This window comes from Drosophila ananassae, chromosome 2L, assembly GCF_017639315.1.
Source record: "Drosophila ananassae strain 14024-0371.13 chromosome 2L, ASM1763931v2, whole genome shotgun sequence".
NCBI classification, from domain to species: Eukaryota; Metazoa; Arthropoda; class Insecta; order Diptera; family Drosophilidae; genus Drosophila; species Drosophila ananassae.
In genome coordinates, this window is record NC_057927.1 from 13,611,689 (window position 1) to 13,634,033 (window position 22,345).

At 40.2% G+C, this 22,345-nt stretch overlaps 1 protein-coding gene and 1 non-coding gene across 14 annotated transcripts; one reads left to right on the top strand and one right to left on the bottom strand.

Moving 5' to 3' along the window:
* The first annotated feature begins 2,958 nt into the window (after positions 1-2,958).
* On the top strand, positions 2,959-20,087 carry LOC6501142 (verprolin). Of its 13 annotated transcripts, none has more exons than XM_014911419.3 (9): positions 2,959-3,135; positions 4,757-5,455; positions 10,593-10,629; positions 15,143-15,231; positions 15,688-15,908; positions 15,964-16,408; positions 16,465-17,411; positions 18,143-18,853; positions 18,919-20,087. In XM_014911419.3, exons 2-9 carry the CDS (start codon positions 5,326-5,328, stop codon positions 19,618-19,620), a joined length of 3,282 nt encoding a protein of 1,093 aa, XP_014766905.1. In that variant the 5' UTR covers positions 2,959-3,135; positions 4,757-5,325; the 3' UTR covers positions 19,621-20,087. The 13 variants fall into 13 exon arrangements, with proteins under 13 accessions (XP_014766905.1, XP_044570513.1, XP_044570517.1 ...); XM_044714578.1 differs by lacking the exon at positions 2,959-3,135 and adding an exon at positions 4,380-4,576; XM_044714582.1 differs by lacking the exon at positions 2,959-3,135 and adding an exon at positions 4,380-4,560.
* A 940-nt stretch (positions 20,088-21,027) lies between these two features.
* On the bottom strand, positions 21,028-21,100 carry Trnam-cau. The gene has a single exon. It is a non-coding gene; the product is annotated as a tRNA-Met (tRNA).
* Positions 21,101-22,345: the final 1,245 nt, after the last annotated feature.

The following is a 22,345-nucleotide window of genomic DNA, read 5'->3' on the forward strand; positions in this document are numbered from 1 at the left end:
AAATTAATGCAGAGCTTGTGGACATCCAGTCGGAGTAGCAGTAGCAGATGTTGCAGTCGAAACTGGGCAAGTCATAAATTATTCACGACACTTGTCAGCTCCAACTGGCAAGTATCAGCCAGAATTCAGTTTGCTCGAGCGCAACATATGCCGCTGAAGTGGACTCAAAACTTAATCCCAAATAGATATCGGATTGTCGGAATCTGGTTAAAATTTAATTCCAGGGAAATTTAAGCCTTGACCTTGCCAAAAATCCCACAAAGCGAGAGAAAGTGAAAGCGAATAGGCACCGCAAGGCATGTCGCAAATTTTATAATCCCCATAAATTGTGTTCATTCCATTGAACATGGATTATCGCATCCAGGCAGCTCCAGTGGCAGCTTCTTTTCATATTTGTTGGATAAGCGGGGGAGTGGGTGGTTCTTTTATTATTTCGGGTGTTGGTAATTAAATTTGTCATCACGCTCAGATGGCAATTGGTCGTGGGTCAACGGTCATAAAAACTGACGCCCAAAAGTAGGCAACGCTTTGGCGCGAGCCAGAGCGGAAATGAATTTCACCAACGAACTCGGCGCTCTTCCTGTTCTGCCCATCTCTTAAATTTCTCTTCGGTTTCGAGTTGTTTCGGACCAAAAAGCTTTTGCCAAAAAAGCTTATTCAGCCTGATAGCTTTCTGGGCTCCTCTTGTTTTACTTTCCTTGCCCGCTGCCGTTAATGATGCGTTAAATTTAAATGGCCATCACAATTAACGATAATTGCTTTTAAAGTTATTGTCTATAATGTTATTTGAGTTCTGCGTAGAAATTTGAAATATTTCCATAGTTACTAAGGCCATTATGTAAAATGTAATTGCAACCCATCCATTATCCAGCTCATTTTAATATCTCAATCGAAGTTGGCGAAAAATCCTTGCTTTTGCAGCAAGGAGGTCAGCCTGTGAGTGCACTTGTTGCCTTTTAATAAATAATTTTTATTACAGTTTCACTGAGTTTTGCTGGCTGAGTGTTGGCAGAAAGGGGATGGGTGGAGGTTTTTGGCCAACAGGTGAAACTAACAAATAATCCGCTACAAAACTGTTGGAGAGCCAACAGGGATTGAATTACAAGGCAATCGGAGTTCGAAACAAATGGAAACGCTTTCTGGTTTCTGTTTTCGGGAGGTTTGGTCGGTCGTCCTTTGAAAACATTTATGAAACATTTTCTTTACCCTCACCCTCCCAAGTCCCCTGCCCCGTCTCAGCTTTGGCGAATTCAATTGAAATTCAATTGCAATTGCCCGTACCCGCCCACGTTGCGTATACGTAACACAATAAATTATCCAAGTACACAGAAAACAAAAAATAAAATATTCTCCACGTGAATATGCAATTTTTGGATAGAGGGGGTAGGAGTGGGGATGTTGCCCTCCAAAGGCAGCGTCAAAGGTTAGTTTATGCCTCAGCCCAATTCAAAACACAATAAATACTGCAAGTGGGCGTCTCACATCGGCTGTGGTTTTCCTCTTTTTTGTTTGTTTGCTGTGTGAGCTCTGCTCTTCGATATCAACAAGAAATTCAAATAAATGCATTTTAATGCCAAGAGCCTTAGCAGGCGAGTGTGGCCGCTTTAAAAGCTTTCAAATGGAATAATTTATTTCCCCCCAGGAGGCGATGGTGCCGTGGGCGTTGGGGCAGAATGGGTGCGGTTCTTCCATCGATACTGTTGTACATTGATGTGTTAATTGCCGCAATCCCAAGGAGGCCAAGGAAACTGGCAATCAGATATGCCAGAGTTGCCATCGGCGCATCGGAAATTGATAAATTAATTTATGCGCTAATGATATTTTGTCAAGTCAACTGGCTGATTATCCGCAAGCAGGCCAATATTGTGCTGATGCAATTCCTCTCCACCCAAGTGAATTGGCAACCCTGGGGGCAATTTACATTGCCTTGTATGCAGCACCACCCACCACCCACTACCACACCCCCCCATAATTGCTACACATTTTGTGTAAAAGTATTTCGCCTTTCCTATTTTTTCGTTGTCTTCTCTCGCTTGCCTGAAACAATGCATTTTATCTTGGCTCTTACACATTTTATTTTTTACTCTTTTCCATTCAGCTTCGACATAAGAACACAGGCACACATAAACGTAAAAACGCACATGGAAGCAGAAGCTGAGACGCTTGCATATTAGGGTTGCCCTTGCAATCCTTAAAGTCTAGCTTTTTGCTATATATTCTCTAAAATCTTGGCTTATGAAGGCTTGTTCAATCTCTATTGAAACATTAGAGATTCTTCTGTAGTCTACAATATACTCTTTCCTAAATCGCAGTGAATGTTAAATTACTTTACAGGATATTTCAAGCTTGTATATTTTATTACATTTATGTAATAGGATGGATCAGCTCGAAGGAATGAGGTATATTACATAATCCATTGCTTAAATATTGTTTGCAGACTTTAAAAATGGTATTATACTTTTTCGACGTTAGTCCACGTTGATGTTTGAATGAACAGAATGTGTTTCTAAAAAATATACAATTTTATGTGAAATATATTAATAAATATAAGGTTCACCCGGGAAGACAACTTATAGCCAGCCTGCATGCCGCTTGACGCCTACCACCCACCGTCTACCGCCCTGGCAGTATCCGTCCGCCACCTTGGGTTCCGGGCGGAATGCAAGCCAGTATGCATGTCTACTCTAGATACGATACTACAACTAAATACTTAATTTTGCTCTTTGCCGTTGCCTTTGATTCTTTTAATTTTCCATAGAACAGTCGCTAGGCCAGTCGAAGGGTCGGGGCTTAGGGGCGGACGTTAGGAGCCTAATACAGGCACAGGCACACGGGGCGTCTAAGTTGTCTGCCAGTACTTACGGCCTACGCACACTCAGGCACACATAGGGAACAAAAAAAAAATATATGTGGGCGGAGGGTGAACATAGGCGGGAGGCGGCGGACTGACTGGAAGACAGCTGTTTGGAGCAATGGGTTCGATGCGAGTGCAGCGGCTGCAGAATAAGTCGGTCTTTCATCGCCAGCGGACGTTGTTTTGCGCCACATTGCCACCCTCGATTGGAAAAAATCGCTCATACGCCGCGTGGCGCGATCGCCAGCGATGCGGAAGTGAAATTGTTTTCTGATTGAAATGTAAATAAGCAGAGCCTGCCAAAACAAATATCGTGTTTATCATTGAAAATATGGGAAAGTGCAGGCCGCTGATTGACGCAGGAATTGGCGGCGCGATGCATTTGTGACGACTCTTTTAATAAATTGCCATTTTGACTCAAAATGTGAAAATTTCTAATTTCCAACTGAAAATTTAAAGGAGCTTCGTTGTGCTGCGTTGTGTTTCCATAAAATTTCGGTTTTAGATTACAAAAAAATTACCATTTCAAAAGGAAATTGAAATGAAAAGGCGGCGTGTGAATGTTGACAAAGTGCCATTAAGTGCATAGTGGTTTGAAATGTAAAAAAAATTGGTCAAATTTTATTTTATGTGACTGGATTATAAAATACCCTAAGAATACTTTACTGATGTTTTTGAGAAACATTAGACTTTCAAGGATCAACGAGTCCAAACTCCAGCAATGTGTATTTCATTCATTGACTGATCGAACTGTTTAGTCAGATGTTTTAAATAAATTACACATGCTATTGAATAAACAAACACTCGGCATTGGGAAAACTCAAACAATTAGACAATTAAGACATAAAAAATACATTCTGAAAAGACTATAAACCAGCCATTGCTCCCCATCATCTCAGAATGCAATGAAAAGTATTTTCAAAATGCTTAAATTCCTGTTTGACATATTTTGACATAATGCTTTCCCAGCTAGACAGTTTCAGTGCCTAATGAATGATTTATTGAATCAGCTCCGTTCCGAAATTCAGAATTCAGAAATATTTATTTGGCATTATATGACTTGTAGTCTCAACGAGTGTGGATTTTATAAATATCATTCCCCCGAAGGGGAAGCCCAATGCACTATGGCTCTATAGTGTTTGGGTGTAGGAGTATTTCCGTTGTATTTTCTTAGTATTTTGCTCAATTTCCATTTGGCCAATGTTAATGTAGATATCGCAGAACGCCCCCGAAGGGCAGCCAGGTAATATTTATCTCCAGACGGCCCCAATGAGCTCACATTTAATACGTGGTTGGTGTGTCGGTCGGAGGTAAACACGCACACGAATCGTATCTGCCGACATGTCTAATAGGAAATTGGCCAGAAGCGGCTAACTATTTGCCCCTTGTTCTGATCTGGTGTAGCGTAATACTAGAACGCCCCGGACTTGTATAAAATAAACATAGGAAGGTACAATAAATTGAGGCAAACTTATGTATTTGTGTGTGTGAGAGCACACAACGAACAACAAAAGTACAAGAAAATACAAATATCGAACACAATGGAAACAATAATGTGCGAAACGATTGGAAATGCGCCACAGTCGCTGACGCTGCTGTCTCCACCGACTCAGTCTATATCTCTATATAGCTGGCCCAGTCCGGTCAGCGTCCGCGTCTCGGTCAGAAGCAATCGGCTAATAGCAGCCAATCGATATTAGTTATCGGTATAATCGACAAAGTGTTAGTGTATAAAACAACGAAAGTGTGTGACTAAATGATTAAGATTTGTGGAAAATAAAACATTTTTTTTTAAATAGAAACACAAATTATATATTTTTTAGTTCAAAGTATCAAAGTATTTTGTTAAAATTAATCGAAATAATCGATTATTATTTCTAAAATATTACCATTTCTTTTCAGCTAATAAAAATATCATAAAGGTGTAGCAAGCCCAGTCGAATTCTCGACCCTTATTACAGCAGTTGACAAGTGTTAAAGTGCAATGTGCTAATTATGTCACACGGGGCGTATGCGTGCTGTTGAAAGGCAATCGCAAGTGAAAGCCAAAGCCAAAGCAAAGCGGGAAGTGAAATACTGGAACAGTAGACAGCAGGGTGAAAATCGAGAAGAAGGTGGAGCCGAAGGAAAAGGTGGTCTAAACGGCCATTCAATACTTGTTGAATTGTTATCTCTTTGTGTGTGCGAGGTGAAAGAAACAGAAAGGCGAAAAAAAAACAAATGTCAACTGCCAATGCCCTGAATGTGTAAAAAGAAAAATGTGAGAAAAAAGAGAAAGAAAAAAAAACGCTAAAAGAATTCACGAGAAACGGAAAAATGAAGTGTCAACGATTCGAGATGAAATTATCAATTGCCCAAGCTGCTGCTGAAATGTGATTTATCCACCTGCCTCCAGGTTTAGAAGTGAAAGTGTGTGTGTGTGTGTGTGTGAGCTTGGTGTGTGCGTGTAGACAACAAAGGGAAATAATGTCATGCATTGGCTCGACGGTATTTCTTTGGATGACAATTTAATTAGCGGACGCGCCAGCGGCAGCAACGGCGACAACAGCGACAGCAATCAGCGGAAATCAACGCAGTCGAGCTCATCGCCCACCAAAGCAAGTAGGTTGCACCTATACCAATGTACACTCTAAACTTAACAACAACAGCAACACAAACAACCGTATAAAGCCACAACCGCAGAGCCTTTCCGCAGGTATCTCTTCGGTTGTTGCAATGTGTGTGTTTGTGTTACCAAGGCTTTAATTCGTTGACGTGAGCTAACCCGAGCGTGTTTATTTGGCTTAGAGCAAGAGATAGAGCGCAAAACTATCTGCATGTAATCCATATCCACAAGGAGTGCCAATGCGAAATTGGTTTAGTTTCAGTTTATAAAAGCCAATTGGGTCTCCAAACTCGGCAAAACATTTTATTTTACTAGAATTTCATGATAGCTGTGGGGCAATTTTTTATTAGCTATAATTAAAGTAACTTTTCTGGTTAGTTTAGCTAATGTTTAGTTTATGTTTGGTATACAAAGAGCAGTGATGTTTTCTATTGGTAATATAATAATGGATTTTAATTAAAAATAAATTTGAAAAATATGTCATTTCTTTTTATCTTAATATTCTTCAAAATTTATCTATAATGCGACTCATTTACAAAACAAAAATTGCAGTGTGCAAAAATTATATTTCAATTAGGCCATAAAAACTACTTGAAAATGATTTTAGCCTCCTTCCACACGTCAGATTTCAGCCAAATTTGTCTTCTGAAGCCACAAACAAAAGGCCAAAATGAGCTTCAATTAGCCAGGATGGAAATCTTTTGTACACTGTTTTAAATTGGATAATTGGAAAAAAAATTATTTCAGTCATGGCCCCCGACTGTGTGTTTGCCAGCATGCTGTTCATAATTTATTTTCAATTATTAAAAACATATTCATCATTTAGTCAGACCAATTAGTAAAGAATGAAATCCACATCGAAAAGCAGTTTGAACATAATTTGAGTTTCTATTTTATGCGGCTGTGGCTCATTGAACTTATTTCTTTTGGGCCTGCGAAATAATACACGTACTTTGAACAGATTTGTGTGCTATGTTAACGATTCCCAAGCAAACTTGTGGGGGCCATTAAATTGGTCTCGCTTCCGTTACCTTGATCGTTCATCGATCATCGGCGAGGCATTGCTTATTGCAGTGATCTGAATTTTCCGGCCAGTATTTACCCCATTTTCCGAAATCCCTCAATTGGCACAACCGAATCGTGTGTAACCAATTCATATTGCTTGACGTATTGATTTTATTTATACAAAAACATGAAGGCTTATTTTGATTGAAAATGAAATACCCTTTCTTAATCTCAATCCTTTCTATACGATGTGTATTAATGGTGAAAATTTCTTTCCACATATAAAATTTGAAATACCCAATCGATTAATCACAAACAAATCACAAGTACTGGCTTCTGTAAACTTTATCGTACAGACCTAATTGGCGGCATATGGTAATTTAATTTTTAATTTATTGTTTACAAATTCTTATTCGTTTGCTTTTGTTTCGCTGCGCTGCGCCACACTGTTGCACACACGTCCAAACATTACAGCTTGTGGCAGGCAGCCGCCTGGATAAAAATAGTCGAGACTCTCTCACCTTTTTGGAATGACTGCGGATGACCTAGTAAAGCCGTGTAGCACCAAAGTTTGTCAGCACGAAAATCTTCGAGAATCCAAATCTAAATTAGTTGTGATTCAGACACCTTCAATAAAAATAAATTATGGTGTTGAAATTTACACCTAAAAATATAAAGTTTCTTTCTATTTAATTTCTGATGTCATCTAAAGAGAAACAAAATAGCTTGACATTATTTATACTATTATTTATTTTCATGAATTCCTGCAACTTATTTTAGGAAAATATGAATAGCCATTAAATTAAATACATAATGTCCCATAAAATATAAATTTCTGTCACCCTTTTTTAAACACACCTCCTGACTTTGGACAACCATCGAATTAGAAAACTCATATGTTGGCCATTAAAAACTTTAACTGCTGCAGCCGCACATCAAAAGTCGTGCCCCCCTTTTGAGTGCCCGGGCATTATGTGTGTTTATGAAATCGTTCATATTCGTTCTTAGCCGAAAGATCCTCTCGTTCGTCTGGCATAAAAAGTGACCCACACAGGCGAAGGCCCACTGCCCCATAATAGAACCATAAACTGCAACAGGCGGCAAAAAATAGACGCAAACTTGTTCATTTTGCTTATTTGTCCGAGAGTTTGGCTGTGCATTTTGTTTACTCACCGCTCGCCCTGTCTCACGCATCATTTCTTTTTCTACCCGTCTCTTTCTCCGCCTCCTTTCTCTTTCTCCTGTATCTTTTTTCCATTCTTATTGAAGTTGTCTAGCCGCTCAGAAAAGCAAGATATAGAAGAAATAGTATCTGGCTGAAATCTACAGTCGATAATTTGCAAAATAAACTTTGCGGAAAATTTTACTTGGGTAGGAATTTCAATTCTTTATAATACCAAAAAATTCCCAATTTCCTTTTTTGAAAAATAAAGTTTTTTAATACATTTTAAGAACCATCCAAATATTTTCCTTGAATAACAAAAGTAAGGGTTATTAAGTGATTTCTTTGAATAGTAATGTTCACTGGGAATTTTTAGAGTTCCATCAAAATTTCTATATCTTCTTTATGGAATATTGTAAACATTGTTATATTCTAGAATTCATATTTAGTATGGGTATGGGCTAATAAACATAATCCTTAATAGAGAGCAAACATTTTTATAACGCTCACTGTTGGTAGACGGTTTAGTGGCTCACGCACATTCCGGCAGTTTATTGGCATGCCGTATGTTTTTGGCCTGTTCAAATGCACTGCCCCCGGGGCCCCGGATTCCCGATGCCCACAGATACTCACACACACACCGACAAACACCCACAAAAGAAACAACAAATAAATTGTGTGTACGCAAAATATTTAACACGAAAACGCAGAATACACAAAATTCAATGCTGAAGCCAAGTGGTTGCAGTTCCCAGTCGCGTGCCTCACGGGCCACAACGTATGCGTATCCGTCCGTCAGAGCGCGAAGAAAGTATCTTGTATCTAGCAGTTCGTATCTCATCCGATCTTTGTCATCGTCGATCGTGTATGTGGGTGTGTTTGTGCTCGTTTCGCCCCTCCAGAAGCCGAGAAAGTGCACCCGATGATCATTTTTAATGCGAGAATGTGCCTGAGAATTCTGGACAAATTAAATTGATATTTTTATGTGCCGCTGCTTAATTGTTAATTGTCGGAGGACATAAATCTTGCCACGAAAGAGCGTTTTAAAAAATTAACGCAAATATTTATGAGTTCTTATTACGATACTGAGTAAGTTTATTTAACAATATTTTTCACCTTTCTCTTGTTTGTTTATTAAAAAGAAATACTCCTGTATGGAAATGAGGGATCACTTATGTTTGTGCAATTTATCATATTAATCTTTTTATTGGCATCAATCGAAATCGGTATAAATGTTTAACATTGGAAATTTATGACCATAACAATATAGAATATATATATCGAGTGCAACATATATGTCTGAATGTATACATATGTGTATTCCATTATCTTGGGTCCTGTGTGCCAGTTATGTAATCGCCAAGGAAAATCCTTTGCTTTCAAGCTTTTCAATGCTATCCGAGAGAAAAGAAAAAGTCTCCAAGAGCTTGGAGATGAAGACGAGGCGGGTCGTGAGGGCAGGGAGGGGTCTGAAGGGGGGCGACATCCCCTCAAGGAGCGAGGCTGAATTGTAACGCATGTAAATATTAATGAAGGATGACAATGTGTACTTGACGACTTAATCGATAAATCAATTGCTATACCAGATAATGCTTTACCCCTTTTGAATATAAAAAAAATGTATATATATATAAAGATATACATATATAGATGTGTATGGGTTTTGTTGTCGCTGCTACACTTTTTGTCTGGCCCTTGGTTGTTGTTATTCTTGGGGATACGGCAAGATATGGAACGGAGGCGGGCAAAGTCGAAGGCATTCGGTGCGTGTGTAGCATACATCCAGGCGCTGGGGCATTGTGTAACAACAACGAACAGCCAAGAGCCCGCAACCCGTCCAGACACTGCCGTCGCCAAAAGCCATAAAGAACGGAATGTCATTGAACATCTAGATATTAAAACCGGAATCAGTATTCCGCACAGCAAGCCTCCAAACCCAAACATTTTTAAGGTGCCACAAAATGTGTTTCAAATTCTAAAAGCACTTATCCAAAAAATTTACTTTTACACAAAGTGTAAAAAAAATGGTCACCGCAAGTGGCAGTTAGGAAATACATATTTCATCCGTTTCCTTTGAAATAAGGGAATACTATTTATAGAAAACTTTTTGATAGGAAAAATAAACAGGAATTCTTAGAAACAATGAAATCCATTCTTAAGGACATATGTACGCCAGAAAGAAATAATAAAACGGGGAAACAGAAGAGAAGTTCTACGGTTCTAAAAATGTATTTTTGTTTGAAGCCTAGAATAAAAATAATACCTACAATATTTAACAAACAAAAATGTGAAATGGAAAATTCAAGTTCAAGGCAGTAATTGAAAGGCCAATGCGAGGAAAGTATATATTTAAAAATCTTTTGTTTATTTTAAAGTGGAATATTTTATTATAACAAATAAGATAGCCACTCCATCATCACACCATAAAATCGCATATAATATATGTATTTATTACAGAACTGAAAAGTATGATTTTACGGTTCAATGAGTCAAATTATTTGACGTATATATTCGAAGGAAAAAAGTTATGATGACAGAATTAATCAGATACAAATTTGTGGATACCAATTTTTTCAGATAAAGGATTTTTACTATATGCCAATTTTTCAATGCGCTTACATACTTTGCTCTAGTCTAAATAAACACGCTCTCAGCTATTTGTAAACAAACAAACCAAACAAAAAAAATCTTAAACAAAAATCCAAAACAAAACAAAAAAATTAAGAAAACACACACAAAAACAAAATCAAATAAGCCAGAAAATAATTTTCCATTTTCATTATTATGATTTTGGTTTGCGTCCACCCATTTTCCCACCTTGTTCCTCTCTGCCCCTTTTCTTTTGTATGTTGTTTTGGTTTTGTCTCCAAACTATTTTTTTTTGTTTTACTTTATGTGTATTTTGTTTTTTGTTTGTTGATTTTTCTTTCACATGCGGGAAATCTAATGCACGACTATGCTCCGAGAACGAAGACGTCATGCACACTATAAGCTAAATAGCAGGTAAACTTAACTGATTAATCTCTTAATTAGCCGTAAGCTCTAGCATTAAGTTTGGGTCCTGCTGGCCGAAAAGTAGGTGTCTCGTGGCCAAAAGTGATCACTGGTCAGTATAAGAGAGAAAGCTTTAGGGATGTGCTTTTCCAACAAACAGATCTCTTATATGCATATCTTTTTAAACTTTAAGAAAATATTTAGCTTTTTGGGATTATAAAAGCTACTCGTTTGTTAAAGCTTGCTTAGAAACAATTATTATTAACAAAAAAAAAAATAATAATTATGTTAACTGAAGTTAAATTATATTTTTTAAGAATATACATATCAATGGTATAGTAAATATTTTTATCTATAGCAACTATTATAAAATAATTTTGGTCTTTGGTTCTTAGGAAGATTACCCCTAATCTCATGGTACTTATGCAAATTACCCAAACTATTTCCAAAGAAAACATCTTTCATAGCCTAGGAAAAATATAAACGGCCAAGATTAAACTGTCCACGTCAAATTTATGTCAAACTAAACAATAGATACCGCGGCGATAAATGACAGCAGTGATTAGCTTTGAAAAAATTGGCACGAGTTAGCAAAAGTAAAGTATATTTATGATTCTGACGCGCTTAGCTAACCTTTGCTAATTTTCTAATTGGCTGATAAATAAGCGGATTCACACACATTTTTCATAAATGAAATGGAAAATGAAAATATTATTTATTAGCAGCTATGGCCACCCTGTGAACTTTACATAATAAATACATACGGTCAGAACGATACTAACGAGCCGAATGAGTGGGGACTTATTTTTAAAATGTTGTGCGTAGAGGAATACATATTCAAGTCCAAGATTTAATGGGATCTACGAATGTGTGGGGGCAAGATATAGTTTAATTTAGGCTGCCAATGCCGCGACACATTTCACAAGGATAGGGGACACTGGCCTGTCAATTTAATTCGTTCGGATCTCAATAAAAGAGCTGTTAATTTAATTGAAAATGTGGTTATTGTTAATTTACTCTATCATCTGCTGCTTACCAAAGAAATAAATTAATTTCTCTTGTATCCATTTTACATGCATATGTGTACCCGAAATGCCCACCAATAAACCCCAAACCAAATCCGAAATGGAATGCGATTAAAGGCTTGATTAATTTCAATTTATTTCCTATGCTATCAATACCGATTTGCACCACAAAAAAGACTATATTTCCATCGGAAATTTATTCACAAAATAAATATGCAAGTAAATAAAGTCAACGTGCTCTACCCAGAGAAAAAAAGGATAAATAATATTATGAAAATAATTAGATGGATAATTGATTGTGTAAGCACTGCGTTTTATTCAATTATATTTTGCCTTCTGGATAAATAAGAACGAGCTAAAAATAATATAATTTTTTTAAAGGATTCTTTGCCATATTATTAAATTTAAATTAAAGTCAATAGATCAAAGGGAAATAAGATTAAGCTTTTCCATTTTTCAAAAAAAAAAACGAAATGCCATTTGATGAATTTGCCAAAAAATGGATTGATTTCTTTTTGATATTTACTTTGAAATAAAAACTGAATTAATTTATTTTGAGGGCATTCAAAGTTCGATGTCCTTTTTCAGGTGATTCCCTTAGCTTTGTGCTCTTTATACCGTCTGATACGTGGTGCTTTTGTTAATCTTATAAACGAATTCTCGACACAGCATGCGTACATTTCATTGAGAACAATAATTTGTTGTTCTTTCGATTTACTCGCCCGAAATTTTACTTTATGAAACTTTTTGCCATGTTCGTTTTTCATTTTTCTTTTTATTTGAATAAAAATTGATGCAGACAAAGCTTGTTGCTCTTGGCTATGGCAGCGTTCAATGCCAGTCGTCGACGCTTGGCGTTTAGCGTTTGTTGTTCTAGTCGCTTTGTTTTTTGGCCAAAACTGATCTCGCCCAACTGTCAGTTTTCCGTTTATAGTCGACTCGTGCGGTTTTGCTGCGGTGAAATTGACTTTTGTTCGCACATTTCTCATATTGTCACGCTGCTGGTTGTTAACAAAAACCTATAATTAATTATTGGAATTGCTGTGAATGGGATTGCTGTGGCAGTGAAGATCCCTCCGCATATGATTGCATAAACGCGGAAAACACCAAGCAAAGTGAGACCAGTTAGTTCACACGTGTGTCCAATTCGTGTTCAAATAAATGAAAGGCGCCAAAACAGCTCGAACGCAATATGAACGGAGTCGCAAGAGCAACAAACGCTCCGAAAAGTCCGCAAAGTAAGCGAAAAGTTTTCACTGTTTTCCTTTGATTTTCTTAACATTGCTCAGCGATTTCCCTATTTGGCCGTGGAATGTCAAATGCACTTTAGTTTCGGAAGCGTCGGGATGCGGACATCTGGCGATTATTATTAAAAGCCATTAAAATTCTCGTCTAATATCCATACACTTCAGTGGTCGTAAAATAAACAATATTCGCTTATGGCTAGCCGGACTAAAAATAATTTCAGTTTGTTTATCATCAGTTCGTGTACATTGTCCAACTTGATTTTACACTACAAAGTTATACACAGAACTCGCTAAAAATGTTTACTCATGCGAATACATCCTTCTTGTGTATTTTTCTTGCCGCCTTGGTGTGAGTGCAGACTTCAATAAAACTGCCAGAGTTTGCTTTCCTATCGATCATCAGTTTATCGATTCTATTGTTGGTATATTCATAGGTAAACGTGACGCGATCGAAAGATTTTTGTATACATTGGGAATCAAAAAATAGAATTTTCAAACGAGGGCTGGATTGTTTCATGAACCAGTTGAACCTCAGATTGTGAACTGAAAAATAAGAAAATCAACAGATTTTGTGAAAAGCACAAAAATGGTGAGGAGCCAGCACAGTTTTAGGATCTAATATACACTTTGATAATTTATAATTTTAAACAAATGCTTTCCTAAAAAATAAGTTAGTTTGTTTACTTAAAATCTAACTTTGGTTTAATTAGGTTCGGAAAAGTTTCCAATAAATATTACTCATACGACCCGTAATCTGGCTTTAAATGTTTTTCATTTTAGTCGATTTTGTGTTTTTCGAATTTATACGTTTAAAAGTAGTGGATTTTTGATTTTAATTTACTTAGAGAAACTTTTCTTTTCAATGAATAACAAACATAAAATAGTGTAAACACTGCGTATACGTGATGTTCTCACATGTACTTGGCTGCTTCTCTTAAGCAAAAGCAAAAAAAAGGTTCAGTAAAAAAAGAGTAAATATAAAAAAATTATGGAAAAGAAATGTTTTTGAGGCAGACAAAAAAATAAAATTCTTACGAATCTGTTTGTGAGTGACGAAAGATCCTACAGCCTAAAACAGTTTTTCTTGCCTATTTTTTTGGGTAATTGGATGCTGCGTGAATTATTAGTGGCGCCTAAAAGAATACTCTTTAGCTGTACATTTGTTTCCAGTTCTCTCAAGAGATTTAAATATTATTTATTTATACATTAAAAATATACGGAGCTCTTTTCCAATCAGGCAGAATAAATGACACATGGCTGACTTAAGCGTGGCAGCTCAAAATTTCAAGTACAAAAGACTTTTCCCCCTTGATAAATATGGGGCGACGTTTTCACATTTACGCATTCCACAAATCGAATGGGAGACAGTGTCCCAGACGGAATACGTACGTTAGAGTGGAAAAAATGTGTACATAAATATTTGTTTGTGCCAACATAGGCGACGGCTCTAAGAGCTGGGGGCTCTCGAGCGATCGGCAGTTTGTCAAAAATTCTCAGCGTGGACAGCAGTGTCACATCGTTCGGCATAAAAAACGTAAGTTATGGAAAATTTGCAAAGAATCCCATATTTATGGATCATTTGGGATTTGAATAGATCTTTTCAAATGGCTAATTTGATTTGGGGGAATCAAGTGCTCAGGGGGAATCAAGTGTTGTCGGAAAGTATGGTTGTCTCTTTTCAAATATCACTACTGATTGTATTTATTTTCTTAACAAAATTCGGATAAAATTCCACTTTACTTTTTTACGTTTTACGTTTGGCAACGGCTGGTGATTGGATAAAATAATTTATTTATGTTCCGTTCTTGTAATTTATAGCGCTGCTGTGCTTATTTTCCTCTTCCTAGCCGTTTTTTGTCTAGCACCACCTTCAGGCGTACCAAAAAATCAGTGAAATATTTATATTTATTTTTCCTGCGTCGCTGTTTTTTTTTTTATTATTATTTATTTATATGCGGCGAGTGTTGAAAGGCCCCTGCCATATAGCCAAAGAGAATGTCTAACAATTGGTTCCAATGCTGGATCTATCTGCTTCAGTTGACTTACAGCATTCGGTGGAGAACGACCCACATTCTTTGGGGGATTTGGATATTTTTGATAAACTAAGTTTGGAAAAAGTTGGGAATGTTGATTGGCTGCCGTTCGCCATGGCAGCCGCTTAGCAGCAGTCGAAGGCAATTCCTTTAATCTTTGTTCAGATGCTTGAAGAACTTCTTAAAACGTCATTATAATTCGTATCGAACCTTTCAGATTGGACAGAAAGTCATCGCGGGGCATGATATACGAGAATGAGGAGCTCAGGCTGCGCACCATCAACATTAATGCAGAAGTCGAACGAGGTAATAACCGGATCAAAAGTTGGCCCAGTAATGAGCCATAAACTGAAATGCTCCTGTTTGATTTTTCAACAAACAGGAAATCAAATAATCGTTAAGCAAATTGCGAAAACAACCTGAAAACAGCCAATTAAAAAGACATTAGATGGTGGCTGATGAAAAGCCAAAATAATCCAACAAAATATAGCTAACAAAAAATATACTCACCTACTCAGTTTTATATACGTATTCATTTTGCTGCCCACCTATTTGCGTATATACGTATATCCGCTGAAGAAATATTCATTAAAAAATGTTTTCATTGCCAAAACAGAAGATAAGCGAATGTAAACAATGCGATTTGAGGTGTCTAAGGTCTGACAGCTCTGCGTGATGGCCACGTGCTGCCTCTTTTGACTTGGCCAAAAAAACGCTGAAGTGACCACTTGCCATGGATTTTATAATTTTATTATTTTCCAGGCCAATCGGACATCAAGCGCCTGCGACGCGAAAACGAACAGTTGCGCCGCGAGATCTGGACTTTGCGGGACGAATGCGATCGACTCAACAAGCGCTTCAAGGCGAAACTCAACGAGCACGAGTTCGGAGGATGCCGGGGGAGCGGGGGCAGTGGCGGCACGTGCCACGCCTATCGCTGCAGCGGTGGGCGAGGTAGTGGAGGTTGTGATGTAAACAGTGATGTAAGTACAGTTCCTTACTCTTTAAAAAAGCTTCTAAAAATGAATTTCCGTTTAGGACTCTGACTCATGTGATACGTGTCGTGGGGCAGACGATGGCCACTGCAGCGATGAGTGCTGCCAGGAAGGCGTTTCCTGTGCTCCTCCCAAGCCACCCTTGCCGCCAGAGGTTCCCACACAGGCGTCGCCCTCCAAGAACGAAGCCACCAATAGCGGCCAAGGCAAGGAGGCCCAGCCCATGCACTTTGATCACCTGTCCGTGGTCTCCGAAGAGACACTCAGCAATCCGGAGCTACTGCTGGCTCAGCACCAGGAGCACCTGATGATTTCCCCCCAGGATCCCAACGGCTCCCAGAGCACTCTGCCCAGCCTGATGGGTCCTCTGACTCCTCTGACTCCCATCGAGCTGGTAGCCAACCAATTGAGTGATCTCCAGGCAACGGTTCCTCCACTCTCCTACTTTGAGAACATCCTGCAACAACACATAGGCGGAAGGAATCCTGGTGAGCTTACAAAAATAATAACTAATAGATAAGATTGGTAATCAATTTCTTTGAAGCTCAAACCCCTTCTCCGGAACTGGGCACCAGCTCCAGCACAACCACCGGCCAGACAATGCGGCACACCAACGGATGGGACTACAACCTCCAGTCGCCATTCTCGCAGCGTAAATACTCAGCCCAGTCATCGCCCTCCTGCTCGCCACCGCCACCGCTGCCTCCACCGGGCATCACGATGACCACCTTTGTGCCCACATCCGCCCAGCAGACAATGCCCAAGATTGCCCTAAACTCGGCGCCGCAAGTGGCACTGCCGCCGGAAATGGGCGACATCGAAACGGTGGCCATCACCACGAATGCCACGCAACAAGCGCTCAACAGTCCCAAGCACTTTTTCGCGCCGATCAAGCCGCGCCTCAAGCTCAATACCAAGCTGGCTAACGAGTCGTCACCGGGTCAGGGACACGAACAGGACGACTTGCCACCAGGATCTCCACCGCCGCCGCTCCGCGACCCTCCGGACATCTTCGTCAACAACGCTCTGGCCTCACCCTATCAGCGCAGAATCTCGCCTCAAGTAAGTCCACGTCACCGGCGCACCGCCCACTCGCATTGCCACGCCCATCAGGCGTCGCACCACCGCAGCCACCCCTGCCCAAGGCAACGCCCTCAGCCAGGACACTGCTCCCTACACCGGGCGGTGGTGGATGTCGCCGCTGCCGTGGGCCTGGGAGAGGTGGGTCCTCGTCCGGGCTCGAGTGTCCTGGATATCTATACTGCGGCTCTTGCGGCGGCAGCCGCCGCTCGGTGTTCGCCACTGCCAGCGGCCCGATCCGCGGATCCCATCTACGCGACCGCACAAAAGCCCGGCCAGAGCACATGCACCTCGGCCACGGCGTTCTCCCAGCCGGTGATGGCCGCCACCACGCACTCCGCGAAGGCCAGCAAGCCCAAGGCGGTGGGACAGGCCAAGAGGGTGGCCAAGTCCGAGGAGAACGTTAGTCAGGTGAGGGATCTCTGGTCTTCAGACGATCATCCTCAAGTCATAGTCATTTTAAATCAGTCATACGATTAGATCAGTGTTTTTTATGTTTTTAGTCATTTCAGTTTATTATGGACAAGAGGTCCTTAGATGAATCTTTTCTATCCTTCCTATCCTTAGATCCTATTCTTAGATTTGTGTCATTATTAGGAATTGAAGTTCATGAAATACTTTTAAAGAACATTTTCATTCTGATATTTAGTTAAAAAATCCAGTTGCTCTTCAGTTTCCTTCTCAGGAATATATTTTTTTATGTTTCTATTTTCATATTATATACATTGTTGGTTATAGTTTTTGTATTATTGTTTTATGAAAGAAATGCTTAATTCACATTAAAGTTCACATTAAAATATTTCTTCATATTTGTTTAAAAAAGAACTCTTAATCGAAAGAACGATTAAGTATAAATATGTTAACACCTTTCGTCCTACTTTAATTTGGATCCCCAGCTTAGTTAAGTGTTAAAAAATAAAAAATAGTAAGTGTTATAATTTAAAAAACCGTTAGAGCCCACTTCTATGTTTGTCAAACTTTATTTAATAGAGATTAGCTTTACAAAGCTCCCTAGAATCGATCAGTGTCCCTTCTAAATCACAAAAATGATCCTTTTAGCAGAAAGGCTTTTACTGCTTGCTAGTTAATTTTAATTAAACTTTAAATATTATAATCTAATACAATAATTAATTTTCCTGCAGACGGATTCCGTCAACTTGGAGTCGATACTGAACGACATCGAGACAATTTCAGAGGATATACTGGCCATTCAGCTGGAGAAGAGCAAGTCGCGGGACAATCTCAGCCAGGATCAGAACAAGGACGACGTCCGAGCGAAAAAGCCCTATCGCTCGGAGATGAATCTGTATCTTCAGTATGATGGCACAAATCCGACCATTTCTCCCGCAACGGCCACAACGGAAGCGGAGATGACAGCAGCAACGACTTCCGCTGATTCCATTAGCAAGCTATTGCGACGCACCCGATCCTTGGAGAGGGAGCACACTGACAGTCCCGCCCCGCACATTCCGGATCCCATGGCCCCGTTTCCCGACAAGCGCACATACCTGGGCTTCGAGCAGATCAATCAGGCGGTGGTCGTGTCTCCTTCATCCCCGAATAGCCAGAGGCCCCCGATAGCAGCCAAGCCAAACATGTCCCAGAAGCCACCGCCTCCCTTGCCGCCTGCCAGAAGACCCACCATGCCCTCAGAGCCACCACCTCCGCCTCCAACATCCCTCGCCGGACTTACGCCCAACAAGAGCCAGCTGTACAAGACGCTGGCCTCGGCGGCGGCCAAGCGCGCCATCTTCCGCTCATCGCCATCGCAAATCACCCGATCCTTGGACGTCGACCTGACGGGGTCAGAGGCATCCGGGGAGGTGGGTGGAGAGCAAGCGGCCTCAGGAGATGTAAGTCCTAGCCTCTTTAAAGACAAAAACCAACAACAGAAACTTATCAGTAACAACTCTTTCAGTTGGAGGAGCTGGCCCGACGCAAGGCGCGACGCGTCTCCATTGTGTGTGGAAATCCTGGCCAGCAGGACGAGGTGACCGCCCCAGTGACCACCGCCCCCACGGCCACTGCCAGCTGTGTGGACCTGAGCACTGTGCTCCAGCATCCGAGTGTCAAGGCTTTCAAGCAGATCAGCCACAGCACTCCCAGCTCCCCACATTCCTCCCGCCGTCGCACCAACAGCAATTCTATGACCCCCTCTGCCACCGGTGGACATCCCGAGGTGGGGGCCACCGCCTCGGCACCGCCCAGTACCAGCCACCATCATCACCACCGCAAGGAGAGCAGTGATCCGGTGCCCATGACAGCCACTGTCAGCAGGACCAAATGCTCCCGCAGGCATTCCGAGGGAACGGTGCACAACGTCCACCGGAACAGCTCGGCCAGCGGAGGCGGTGGCGGTCATCACCACCACCACAGCCACCATCATCCGCACAGCGGGATGGTGATCAGCAGCAATCCGCACCACAGCCACCATTCCCACCAGGACAGCAACCACGAGACGGTCACCTCGCTGTCGGACCGGAACTCCAACAGCTTCGCCTCCTCGCGCGAATCCTCGACGAGCTTCAGTATGCGCTCGAACCGCCGCAAGATCTCGATTAGCTCGCACACGGGCGGCAAGATCCCGTGGTGCGGCTGCTGGGGCAACGGGTGCCTCTAGGAGTTGGAGTAGCTTCATGTGCCGTCCAGAAATCGAATGCAGTGTAATTCGCTTAGTTGTCAGTTTCACTCCCATAAATATTTATTAAAAATCATTAACTAGATCAGATCGGGAATGTAACTAAGTGTAACTAATTATATTGTATCCCCTTATCGATTGTACATTTATAGATCTTCAAGCCCAAAACCCATTGACGTGCTTGTATATGGCCAACAATTAGTTAAAGTATGTAGATTGTTTAAGAACATAAGTCCGCATTTTGTTTCTAGAAAAGTTGCAAGAGAAGTTAACTAACCCTATTGGCGAATCAAAATTCACTTCAAAATTTGTTGTATATATTTGAATAGAAATGATTAAGTTGTAGCATTTAATAATGGTTCCAAAACAGCATGTAAATTCTATGAATAATCCTATGTAATAATTGTTGCTCAATTTGGAGAGAATATAAATCAAAAAACAGTAAAAAAGGATTTCTGAAAATTTCGGGTCTCTAATTGGGATAAATTAAAGGCAGCGGCTTCCAAGGCAACTTTAAACTTAAAGCTCCATGTCCTGGTAACTGCTCCAAAGTTTTTCGAATGAATTCACTAAAAGTGCTGCTGTGCAAGGAGTGGGGCAAGGACACGGCAGGCGACTGGTGGCAAGCGCCAGGCAGCGGGCAGGATGCAACGTCGGTGGCGGCAAATGCAACTGAAATTGCGCAACAAGCGAAAATATACAATATGCAAATTAGCCGCAAATTAAGGTGTAAAAATGCATGACACACAAAACGCCTCTAGGATATATGCAGGAAACAAATTAAATTTTGCTCCATGTACCAGTGCAAATTGCGGTTGCAGTGCAAGGCGTGAAGGTGGTCGTCCGGATGGTGGTAGACTAGTAACAAAAAATACAAAACCATGATAAACCCAGGGAGCAGAGGCCACTGCAGTGCGCCACAAAATGTTTCCCAGCCCAAGGCCACACCACAGTTTATTGTACTCTTCATTTTAGCTGCGAAACATCCTGAACCTGGATCCTGAGCCATCTCCATTACTGGCCAGCTGCCAATCGATTGGGCGGCACATCGAACTCGTTTAAGAAATAACAGCATTTATGGCATCTTGGTTTAATTGATTGGCTGCCAACTTTTGCCAGATTGCCGCCAGTTTTATTTTATTGCATTGTGTTTGTCTTGGCCATTGACTGCTGCCAGATGCAGCCCAGTCCCTATCCTTATCTAAACAAGACATGAAAAATCAATTTGTAATCATTACGAGTTTGTTTATTTGCCAATGAAATCACATGGCCAGTCGGCCTCTTAACTGCGACCCATAAACTCGAACACGAAAAGTTAATGATTGACATTAAAAAGTCCTTTAGGACACCGAAAGAATAAACTAATAAAAAGATCCAAAAAAAGTTACATGCCCCGGGTGAGGATCGAACTCACGACCTTAAGATTATGAGACTTACGCGCTGCCTACTGCGCCACCGAGGCCTTGAAACCTGTGGGAGAAAGGATTATGAATAAACTTACTTATCTATATAACTGATATTATTTCACATAGAATTTTTACTAAATATAAACAACATTTTCTTCAAAGAAAATATTTCTTATTTTAATAACATAATAGACGTCAACTTATTGCTTGAAATATTCAGGATAATTAAATTTATTGCTTAGCTCTCATTCCATTTCAATTATGGAAGTTATTTGGATAACTACATAGTATTTGAGGAGCTATTTCGAACTAATTTGGATATGATTAATAGGAAGTCAATGTCTTCAATCGTCATCAAGGCCTAATGAACCCTCATAATAGTTATAATTGTGAATAGTAACCTCAGCCTTGCGGTATGGTTCCCTGATTTAATTTGTGATGGCTTTGACGTTAATGAGCCAACTTTTGTGCCACCTGACGATTAAAAGGGGTAGATTTCAGGGAAGCATTCCTGGGACAGACTGACAGCCAGGTATTCTGGCATTACTCCTATGATTTATACGCCGCACATACTTATTTTATGGCTGTTGTTTAGATTTTGTTGTGGCGCGGCACGGCTCGGCGCCTTCAATGAGCTGTGTCTGCACATATTTCTCAATCATGGCGACTTTTCCGACAATCTCACACATTTATGCATACGTTTCTATCAGACACACACACACACGCATATAAATTCAAAAGTGTTTGGGGGTTTTATGACGAATCCTTGTTCTGCTGTGCTGTTGTTATGGGGAAACTTCTACTGCTTTTATTACCATAAATTCTGTCGCTTTTCAGGCAGAACCATCAAACCGCTCACTCCCCGAATCACGGAGCGTTTCATTGTTAAAGCCGACGAGCTCTGACGTATTAACAATTTGTCAAGCAAAATTTACCAGCAGCAGAATAAAAATCAATGCATGGTAACTAATTACTTGCTGGCTAAGCATGCTTTTTTCCCTTCCAACCAGCTGCAATTTACCATTCGCTCTGAATTCAAGTCAGTTTCACATACACTGAGCATTAATGTTGAATTTTAATGAGTGATTACAGTTTATTTGAAGCTTCATTTATCTTAAAATGCTTAAATAAAGTATTTCTCTCGTAGAATTATCTTTGAACTGTTAAAAGGCTATCCTAGTTAGTTTCCTAACTATATCGTTCTTATTTAAGCACTAATTATAATATTATATGTTTTTTATCTGGACTTTAATATTTTATAGAGTAATTTTTTCCTGGTGCTGCCGCAGATTAGTGTGATG

Excerpts from the sequence above, each read along its gene's own strand:
- LOC6501142 (XM_014911419.3), top strand. The coding sequence starts at position 5,326 with ATGCATTGGCTCGACGGTATTTCTTTGGATGACAATTTAATTAGCGGA. Across the intron at positions 17,412-18,142 it reads CCGAGGAGAACGTTAGTCAG|ACGGATTCCGTCAACTTGGA; the intron begins GTGAGGGATCTC and ends ATTTTCCTGCAG. Across the intron at positions 18,854-18,918 it reads AGCAAGCGGCCTCAGGAGAT|TTGGAGGAGCTGGCCCGACG; the intron begins GTAAGTCCTAGC and ends CAACTCTTTCAG.